Source organism: Cupressus sempervirens, chromosome 4, assembly GCF_028749045.1.
Source record: "Cupressus sempervirens isolate cs-2001-9-10 chromosome 4, ASM2874904v1, whole genome shotgun sequence".
In the NCBI taxonomy this organism is placed as follows: Eukaryota; Viridiplantae; Streptophyta; class Pinopsida; order Cupressales; family Cupressaceae; genus Cupressus; species Cupressus sempervirens.
This window is the reverse complement of record NC_143121.1, coordinates 284,587,038-284,597,894: the sequence shown is the minus strand read 5'-3', so window position 1 is coordinate 284,597,894 and position 10,857 is coordinate 284,587,038. Positions and strand designations below refer to the sequence as shown.

The 10,857-nt window shown below is 34.7% G+C and overlaps 1 protein-coding gene across 2 annotated transcripts; it reads left to right on the top strand.

Moving 5' to 3' along the window:
* The first annotated feature begins 520 nt into the window (after positions 1-520).
* Positions 521-6,577, top strand: LOC149561112 (putative LRR receptor-like serine/threonine-protein kinase At1g67720). 2 transcript variants are annotated; one of them, XM_089824961.1, is made up of 16 exons: positions 521-605; positions 698-804; positions 994-1,537; positions 2,268-2,743; positions 2,844-2,979; positions 3,421-3,493; positions 3,611-3,678; positions 3,784-3,855; positions 3,959-4,027; positions 4,170-4,381; positions 4,516-4,718; positions 4,837-4,960; positions 5,406-5,474; positions 5,572-5,758; positions 5,892-6,000; positions 6,089-6,577. In XM_089824961.1, exons 2-16 carry the CDS (start codon positions 726-728, stop codon positions 6,347-6,349), a joined length of 2,682 nt encoding a protein of 893 aa, XP_089681087.1. In that variant the 5' UTR covers positions 521-605; positions 698-725; the 3' UTR covers positions 6,350-6,577. The 2 variants fall into 2 exon arrangements, 1 of the variants encoding a protein (XP_089681087.1); XR_016363765.1 differs by lacking the exon at positions 5,572-5,758.
* The last annotated feature ends 4,280 nt before the right edge of the window (positions 6,578-10,857 follow it).

Sequence of the window (10,857 nt, the reverse complement as noted above, 5' to 3'; positions counted from 1 at the left end):
TTTTCAAAGAAATTGCATATCTATGAAATTTCCACTAGTAAGTGCCCACTCATCATCCGCCGATAATATGCACCAGATGTAAATTTTAAATTAATTAATAAACTCTCAAAACGGTCACATCTGGTGTATACTCATCGTCCATGTTGCATGGAATAGTCAAAGTCAAGAAATCAAAGATAATTAATGTATGTAATTTAAATATCTATGAACGCGGGGGATGAAGACGAGCTGGACATCTTTTTGACCGTGGTCGAAAGGTAGATGCTCAGAAAGCTATTCTGAACCAAGTTTGACTTATTAAATAAAATACAAATTTATGTCACGTACATATCGATCTTTCTGACTATTCTTCAAGCGGAAGCTCACAAGGCAAGGGGATCCCATGGTACCCCACACGCTTTCAATGTTTGCAGTCACTAGGAATCTTCACATTATCTGACTACGAAGCTTCTCCCACACCTTGCTGACCTTTTCCAATTATCTTCCAAACAGGGATAAATGAAAACTTTTTCCGTATATATGTAAATCCTACTCTTGTCAAAATGCACAGCATTCCTTAAGAGGCCTTTAGTTGGCACATCGCAGGCAGCATTATTTTCATAAGAGTAATATGATTGTGGCTGGACTTTTTCTTGTTATGTAATCAAATTAGCATTCATTTTTATTGTTGTTTTTCTGATGGAGTTTGTATATCCAGATTTTAGCAGGTCCGAGAGTTGTCGAACATGGAATTGATGAGAGCGGGCTTGTTGCTGATCACTATTTTCATTGGGTTGTTCAGTTTCACACACTCAAATCCAGATGGTAACATTCTTTTGATTCTCATTTCATTTTGATATTACATTAAACTAATTATAGTTTTCATTTTTTAGCTATTTTTAAATATCACACCTAAAAATTTGAGTTTGGTAAAAATAAATCAATTTTGACTATTTAACACTTTTCATTTTAGAATGAACCTTAATGTATGATATTCAAGCCGTCTATGTGCAGGCTTTCTCAACATCAACTGCGGTGCCAATGATAATGTAACAGACAAGAATGACCTACTCTGGATTTCCGACGCCCCTTTCATTAAAACTCGCAACATTTCGTTGTTGCGTTCATCAGTAAGCCTCCATTTGCAATACTTGACATTTGCCTATTTTACCAATCTACGAGTGAAAAAGTATTGCTACATGCTCCCCGTAGAGCCTCGTGTAAATTACTTGGTAAGAGCATCTTTCGCTCCTGATTCCACAAGTCCTTTGGCAAGATACTTCGATTTAACTATCGAGGGAATCAAGTGGAGGAGTGTAAACCTATCCGGTCTAAACAATCAGACCTACAGATACTACGAGATCATCTTGGCCGCCAAAAGAGAGATCCTGAGTTTATGCCTTGCCCGCAATCCTCAAACAGAAAAAGAGGGTGTTGTTTTCATTTCAAGCATCGAGCTGCGCCCACTCGAATCCTCCATGTATAACTCAACGGATTTGGCAAAGTACGCCTTGAGTCGTGCAAGCCGCATAAATTATGGTACATCTGCCAAGATAAGGTAAGTTTTATGATATTATTAATAGGATTTAACTGTGTGAAGTTTTTGAGTTTGTTTTAGTGTAGTGATTCACTGAAATCTATTTTTGATGAGAATAAATGAGATACTTAGTATCTATTAGATCTAGGTGATGCTCACAGAGGTGAAACACATTGACTTCGGGGAGGTCACTCCAGGTTGAACGCACTTAACTACGAGTTTTCTCCATGGTTAAACCCACTTTGCTTGCTTAACAAGTGGGTTGCAAGCAGATTGAGTTTAACCATGGAGGGAACTCGGTAGTTAAACGTGCTCAAGCTGGAGTAGTGCTGGAATGGGTGACCTCCCCATGAAGTCTCAGTGCTTCTATGAACATCACCTAGATCCAATGAGTACTACAATATGAGTACACCAATAGCTGTTAGCTTTTTTTTCAATTTTATTTTCTTGGTTTTGATTGGTCAATTTGTGCAAAAAGTACTATTTCTTAAGGTGAGGGGCTTTTTGGGAGTTTTTGTGGGGGGTATTAGGCAAACTTTTAAAATAGCACTTTTAGACAACCTCGCACTTTTAAGAGTTTTACAGAAAGTTCTCTAATGTGAAAAAGTTGAAAAATTAGCTTTAATCTCTTCATTCATCTATAAAGATTCGTCCAAAAAATTAATAAATTTTAACATAGAGATAGCCTGAACGACTGGCTACTAGGTCATTTCTCCTAATCTAATTCCGAAATCGTGATGGCATTTGGCAGGTACCCAGAGGATCCATTCGACCGCATATGGCCATTCTCATACGCACTCAACACTGCAATGAATATTACCACCAATGACAAGCAGACAAAACCTTTAGGCAGCGAATTACCGAATAAACTGCCCCTAAACGTATCAAGGACTGCTGTTGCAAATAGAAGAGTAGAGAAATTCACAGTTTCATTAATAGATTTCGCTGAGCCAGGAATGTACTCTTTTGCTCTCTATTTCTGCAACATCATCCAGACAAACCTCACACACGATTTCACTGCCTTCATTAATCAATACCAGATATCAGATGTCATACATCTAAACTTTCTGCAATGCCAACAAACAAGTAAAGAGCTACCACTTGACACTGCCGACCCTATAAATATAATTTTACAACCCAGTTCTACATCGCAGTTGGGACCCTTCATAAACGGAGCAGAAATGCATAGGAAGCTGGATGCACAGACAACTACATACTCCGTAGATGGTATAACCTCTTCATTCCATGGCGATGTTTCAAATGCTGTGCATGTAAATTGGACAATACTATATGCACATTAATGTCTGTATGAATTGTGTGAATTCAGTGGTTGCAATCAGAAAAATAGCAGAGGCAATAAATGTTCCAGACGATTGGAGTGGAGGAGATCCATGTTTACCAGCTGGTTATTCTTCAACAGGGATCACCTGCAGTCACGACGATCCTCCGCGAGTCATTATCATGTAAACTTAATTGCAAATTTCAGTAAGATTTTTTCAGATTGAATTGTATATTTTTTATCATCAATGTTTTGATCACACTATCATTGTGTTTTTTTTATCATCAATGTTTTGATCACACTATCATTACAATGAGAAAGTGGAGGATTAGAAATAGTAAAAAGATGCAGATCAGACCTAATTCAAGAGATATAAGAAGAGAATAGGGGATGACACTTAAAACAAAGTCATCCTACCTCTTTTGCTTCTTATATCTCATTAGGTTTAGTCTGCATCTTTTTACTAATTCTAATCCTGTACTTTGTTGATGATAAAAAATACACACAGTCAAATCCAGAAAAAAGCTTATCTTACTAAGAAAATTGAAAATCTAATAATGTTAATTCTTTGAATTATATATCTTATGCTAATAATATGTTTGATTTCAAAAAAAACATTCGACAGCAATCTAACAAATCTGCATCTCGGGGGCGTCATACCTAAAGATATAGCGGACTTAACTGCACTAACACAACTGGTAAGATATTTCATATCTGTATACTAACTTACCTTTGAAATAAGAATGTCAAGCTAGGTTTTGATAAAAATCACATTGCTTTATACAACATTACTAAATCTAAGCTGCCTATTATAGCTTCTAGGAAACAACAGTTTGTCCGGCCATATTCCAGACCTCAGTTCATTGAAGAATCTCAGAATTCTGTAAGACACCTATGACCGGCTACCATCTGATATTTGTCGTATGAATTAGAAAGGTACTTTTTCTACACATTTCCTAATCTTTGCAGCTTTGTTGGCCCGGGAAAGGCAACTGCAAAACAATCAATTTACTGGAGAAATTCCAAAATCATTGGAGAAGCTTCAAATGTTAACTCAACTGTATGTTTACCCACTACACTTCCTATGTCACTCCATTGCAGCTTGCCTGGTAAAGCTTTGAAAGTAGGCGTTCTTATTGAGTTTCTTCATTTTCCTCAAAAAGGTTTATGCAGGGCAATAAATTGGAAGGAAGCGTCTCAAGAGGATTAGTGAGACCCAATTTGGAGCTTCGGTATACAAAATTTCTTTCTTCTTCTACAAGCTTTAAAATTAAAACTGTACAATCTATTATGTTTGCCTCCTCTTTAGCATGAGGCATTATACGATTGACAAGAAAACAGATATGCTTACTGATTGTGAACTTTACTTTGCAGCGTCGATCCTCAAAATAATGCTGTGGTAGGTAGCCGCAAAATAAAAGGTTGGGTAATTGGGCTTTCAATTGTGTGCTCGGTGATGTTGGTTTTAGGCATCCTTTCAGGAATTTTCCTTTGGAAACACAAACACCCATCGCAACCATTTCAAAGCTCGAATGGTCGAGTTCCATCACAACAACACACATTTGCTGGTGCTTCTCCAATATTGAGTACGTGAAAAGCATGTCCATTTTAATTGTACAACTATTTAGTCTTTATATTCTTAAATAGAAAATCCTTTCTCTTTTACTTTTACCCTGCTTGGGGACTTTGAGAGAATTTTTCTTTATTTGTTCTTGCTCAGATGAAGAAAATGAAAACGATTATCACAGGCTGGCTGTACAATACACAGAGGAAGATATTAAAACTTCTACCAATAACTATTCCACACCCATTGGTAAGGGAAGCTTTGGATCTGTATTTTATGGCAGACTTTCTGGATTTGAGGTTGCAGTCAAAATACACAAAACTGATTCTAATCAAGGCCGGAAAGAATTCCAGAATGAGGTTAGTACTTCTACATAGATTCAACTAATCGTCTATGATACAATCTCACTTGAAACTCGCAATTCTTTTTACCCTCGGGTACAAATTCTCCTGTAACAAGTATTGTCGATGGTTTCAGGTAGCTATGTTGTCAAGAATATATCACAAGAATCTTGTAAATCTTATTGGGTATTGCAGACAACCCATTATGGCATTGGTCTATGAATACATGCCATGTGGAACACTGATTGATCACTTATATGGTATTTTTGCATATATCGTTGAATTTCATTTATATTGTGAGATTGCTATTAAAATTTAACTATGTAGTTTTTTGAGTCAAATTCATTGACTCTTTTATTTATATTGTGATATTGCTATTAAAATTTAACTATGTAGCTTTTTGAGTCAAATTCATTGACTCGTAGTGCATGAGTAGGAATAGGATGGGTGATATCTAGGAAAGTTCTGGTGCTCCACCTTTGTGAACATCATGTAGATGCAATGAGTGTTAAATATTCCATTCCTTCTCATGAAAGTTGGGTTCGAGTGAACTATTACTCATGAAACATAGATCAATAAATTCGACTCAAAAACCTACACAATTAAATCTTAATAATATCACAATATAACTTACTATAAAAAAAAAAGTCTCCTATTTATTGATTGACTTTGCATATGACTTTAAATTTCCTCTTCTATTTGTAGGTATGGCCAAATTGGAAAATCCACTTGATTGGCTTATGAGATTGAATATTGCTAGACAGGCTGCAGATGGTAAGTTGTTTCTGGCTGCAGCAGTTCTTTTATATTTAATCCTTTTAATAATAGGAAGAAACCACCATGTCTCAACCATTCTAGACATGTTTTGTAGGTTTACTTTACCTTCATCAGAGTTGCTATCCTCCAATCATACACAGAGATATAAAGTGCAGTAATATACTGTTGGATAACAAAATGTCTGCCAAGCTAGCTGACTTTGGCATATCAAAATTGGTAGAGAGTGCTAGTGGTTATATGCCAACTGAAGTGAAAGGGACAATGGGTTATCTTGATCCCGAGTATTTCACATAACACCATTATCTTTCGTTTTTCTTAAACATGCTTGTTTTAACTACACTTAATGTGTTTTTCACCTAATTAAAAACATATGGAACAAATAACTCATAGATTAATATGTGGATGTTATTGTAGATACTTTGCAACATCATCACTAAATGAGAAGAGTGACGTCTACAGTTTTGGAGTGGTTTTACTAGAGATTATATCTGGAGTACCACCCAAGGATGGAATAGTACAATTGGTAATTTATATATTTGTAGACAAAGTAAGTGATTTCAATCGTTTTGGATATGTTCATCAATAATGTATTGAAATAATCACTGTATCAGGCACACAATTTGCTTCTATGTGGCAAAATAGATGAGCTTATGGATCCCTCATTGGGTGGTCAATATAACGTAGAATCAGCTTGGAAAGTAGCAGAGATAGCATACATGTGCGTGGAAAAGGAATCAACAAAAAGACCCAAAATGAGTGTTGTGGCTAAAGAATTGGAAGAAGCAGTGATGCTTGCATATGGTGATAACAATTATTCTACTTCACATACCATTGCCTCTTTTAGTACCAGTGAGATGCCTAGCCTTAGATAATAAGATTTTATAGCAACTATTTTGTCTGCCTTGTTAAAATCTGGAATATCTTCGGAGAAAAAAAATTATGCATGTTTCTGGATGGGGATAGAAATATTCTATAAAAGAATAATATTAAATATTTGTGTAGTCAATTTAAAATTTAGAAAGGTCTATAATTTCCAAAAAAATTGTGTAATTTTTTTTATGAATTTCAAGACCTCTCTATATCGATGCATTTTGGAAGAATTTAGTACTGGACTACGAGGTTGATCTATGAATCATTAATAGGTTGTGTATGTTGTATTTGCATATAGTAATTATTGTCATTAAACTACGTTGTATTTTCATGTAGTAATTATTGTCATTTGATTAATGAGAAGAAAGAGGTGTTGTAGTACATAAAAGAGTCTAGTTAGTTATTCATTTGTAGTTTTTATTTCAATGTGTCTTTTTTCCCATCCATCATAACATGATAATGGTTCGATTGTAATTAGTTGAGTTGCACAGTTATGGCATGGCGAATGGACTTATATGAGATTTCATAATCATATAGATAGGTACTAATATAAATCATTTAAAATTACATTTATGTGAACTTGGTGACAATAATTTTAAATAATTAATCATTTGAAGGGCATTCAAAGCTCATAACATCTGGCCTCTTTCCCGTAGAACAACATTTCTTCATGTTTAGAGATTTTCTATAGAATTTCTTCAATGTTATTTATTTGCATTTAGTTCAAATATGTTAGGTATGAGTAAAAAACTAACCACATTGAGATATAATGGATAAATGGAATGGCAACATAAGACCCCAATAAATGAAAACTATGAAATAACAAACTATCAAGTAATATCTAAGATAGTAAATTTATTAGAAAGGTTTTGTTGGAGGAAGAAATATCCATGATGCCATCATCTCTACTAATGAAATGGTCCACTCTTTGAGTTATAGCAATCATATTGTAGGGATAATGCTCAAGTAGGACATCTTCCAAGCTTATGATTGAGTGAACTAGAACTATCTAGAACTTCTTTTGGTTAAATAGGGGTTTAAGATAATTTATTTGAAACTTATTGTCAGTTGTGTTAGTGCAACTATGTTCTCTGTTTAGGTCAATGTTTTCCCCTTGGGGTTCTTTTCCTCTTGAAAAGGTCTGTGACTAGGAGATCTCCTTCCCCCTTACCTTTTCATATTTGTGCTGGAAGTACTTGACAAGAACATCCAAAACAAATTCAAGTACTTTTAGTAAGTAGTCAAATATATTGAAATTTAAGAGATTTGGTTCAATCGAATTTGTGCCAGGTATAGAACCCATTTGAACCTCAATAAAAAATCTTTAATATAAAAATATACAATCAATTCACATAAAATAATCTTATTAAGACATTAGTCATGACATCATCACTACATCATTTTCATTTGTGGATGTCCCTTTATGAAGGGGACCATACTCATACTCTATGAATGGTACACTTAACCAGATACAATGAATAAGACTCTATAGCCGTGAATAAATTTTCATTCTTGGGTTGTGTTTGATCGAGTCTGGAAAGAAAATTCCAATGGTGATTTATTTAAATGATAGCACTAAGGGACGCCCATTTCCACAACTTCGGATGCTTCCTGTGGCCTTATTGTAATGTTCCTTCTTATCTATGAAATTTCGACAAGTAGGTGCCCATTCATTGTCCATGTTGCATGGAATAGTCAAATAAAGAAATAAAACAATCTCGATGAAGACGAACTGCAGGTCATTTTTTACTTTTGTTCGAGTGGTAGGTCAGAAAACTATTCTTGACTTGATGTCTGTGATTTAACTAGTGGCTGGAAGTCAACACGACTCACTAAAAACAATTAAATTTGATATAAATATCGATGAAGGATGGTGAAGAAGTAGAGAGGCGAGTGAATGACATGTTTATGTGGTTTTCCTTACAAAATGGAGTTAATGTAAAAAATACATGATATGGTGGAAGAGTACTCACAATCTAGTGTTTTAATAATCGTATACTATATTTTACAATTTTTAGTTGTTGTTGAAGGCTTTAGGCAAGAAATTATAGCATTCAATGCATTTTTTTTAATAAATTTATTTGTCCAATTGCAACACTTTATTATTCAATTGGATTAGTTAGGAGCTAAAGGAAAAAGGGTGCTAACACTAAATCCAAGTTATAAAGAGGAATATAATACAAAGAAATACACTTCTTTAGGCCATTTGATAAGATAATGTGAATCTAAAATTTAACTAATTGCATAAGAAATGTAAAGCTAGGTGCAATGTGAATACAATAATCCCATTTACAATATAGATATAGGGTAAAGACATTAAACGAAATGAAATGTAAAAGAGTCACCTTGAAATGCATTGAGGAAGATGTATTTTCGCTCAATAATTTTTGGACCTAAAACTTTTCTGAACTTACATTCACAAATCTTGGAATGAAACAAAAAAAAGGAACAAAACCCAAAAATCTCCGTTGAAGCTGAGGCTTAAAGACTAGGTCGACATGGAAGGACATCTTACAACTAGGTTGACATAGTCCATAGCTCAAAGACTAACAAATCAAGAAAGTTTGCGAACTATATGTTCCATATTTGCAATTCTTTTCGCTCCCAACCTACAAATCAACTTAGAAAAGTAAGGTTTTAGGGGTTGCGGTACGATAAGGGCTTGCCTTGCTCAAACCCTAGGTTAAGGAATTAATCATAAATGATAAATGTAATTGACTCTAAAAAACAAGATAAATGTTACGATTTACTTTTCCCATGTTTATGTAATGTGTATGTAATGTAGATCTTGAATTAGGAATGTAGGATATCTCCACACTTTGTAATGGATCTATCATAACTCTATCATGGTGCCATGGATATGGATATGCATCAATGAATAGGATGAAGGATTCAATGCGGATCTCCTCCCTTAATTTCCAACAAAATGCTAGATCTTGAAGAGGAAATGCTCATAAAGGGTTATTTAGTGCTAGATAGAATTCACCTTGTTTGAATGCTTGAAAAATGCTTGAATGATTGAACTCATTGAAAGAAAATGGTTGAAATCTTCACTCAAAAGTAAGAGATTGAATTACATGAGATGAGATATGAAATGAGATGCTTGAGATATTGAAATGAAGTCTCCAAGTCTCCTTATATATGAGTTTTCAAATGGGAAAACACTATAGGCTAAATAGAAAACTATCATAAACTAATGAAACACCTAGGGACTTTTGGGCCTTGAGATCTAAAATTGTCAGGGAGTTGGTTGACTTGGATTGACCTAGTCTACACTAGCCTGACTTGAGTTGACTTGGTCCATGAGGATAGGTCTTGGGTGCCACAAAATGCTAGAATAGATAGCAAATAGATAATGGAAGAGAGAAAATGAAAAGATAGCAAGTAGGACCATATCCATGGTCCAGGGAAGGAATCATGAAGAGGAGGGAGCTCAAGGGTCTTAAATGACAAGCACATCCAATTTAAGATGGTACAAGAGGATATGTTAATAAAATAGTGAGCCAAATTGACCCTGATCATCCAGAGGTTTCTCTTGGGGCTTCTCTTGAGAATAAAGATTGAGAAAAGATTGTGGAAGAGAGTAACTCATTTTTAGACACTTGCAAAAGGTGGTGTCATAGTTTTGAAGATAGGTGATTATACACAATTGAAGGTGATTTGAACCTTCTAGACAACATGTAGAATAATGCTGACAAATTGGTTATGGCAATAAATAAAGATTTTAGGCAAATGGATGAAGTGCATACTTGGACCAATGATTTGGAAGTGTTGATCGAATGCTTATGGGCGTATATATGGTGGAAGAATTGGATAAAATATATGATTGGATTGAGAAGGTATCAACTAGTGATAGAGTCATGGTAGGATTATATGAGGATATTCAGAACATGAAGAACAAAGCTCAATAGTAATTTTTGGAGGCGGATTAGTACTATAGTGTCACCAGCCTAAATATTTTTGGGGATGAATAAAGAATTCATATTTCTTCAGTAGAAATAGTAGAACAATAGTTTAGAGTTTTGTTTGAGGCAAATTCCTCTCAAGATGATATTAGACGATCTTCAAAACTGAAGAAGCACTACTATAGTTAGATTCTAGGTTGGAGGATTTGGTGGATATGAGGCTAGAGGTCGGTAATCACAACCAAGTGGTGTGCAATAAATATAGGTCCTTATATTTTTGGGAACTAAAGAGATTACCACCATCATCTAAAAGTTCAAAACAACACATCCAGACATCATTTTTGTCCAAAGGGAAGAAAACCCAGATGCTAGAAGTTGAGTTTTGACACTTAGAAAAATTATGTCATTTTGTTCATTGCTAGAAGGTAAATTTTTCATAGAGGTTCACTTTTCAAAAAAATGCACCAAACTCAGAGGTACACTAAATGAAAAGGTGTGAAGACAATTTTGAAGATAAAGCAGTGTGCTAGTAGTTAATTGCTAGTTTCTTTTTTTGAGATTTCTATGCACCAAAAATACATTTTGACAACATTTCAACTCCTAGA

Bases quoted from the DNA above. Each gene is read 5' to 3' on its own strand.
- LOC149561112 (XM_089824961.1), top strand. From the start codon at position 726: ATGGAATTGATGAGAGCGGGCTTGTTGCTGATCACTATTTTCATTGGG. The intron at 3,856-3,958 runs GTATGTTTACCC...TTCCTCAAAAAG, and splicing joins CTTCAAATGTTAACTCAACT to GTTTATGCAGGGCAATAAAT. The intron at 5,475-5,571 runs GTAAGTTGTTTC...CATGTTTTGTAG, and splicing joins TGCTAGACAGGCTGCAGATG to GTTTACTTTACCTTCATCAG.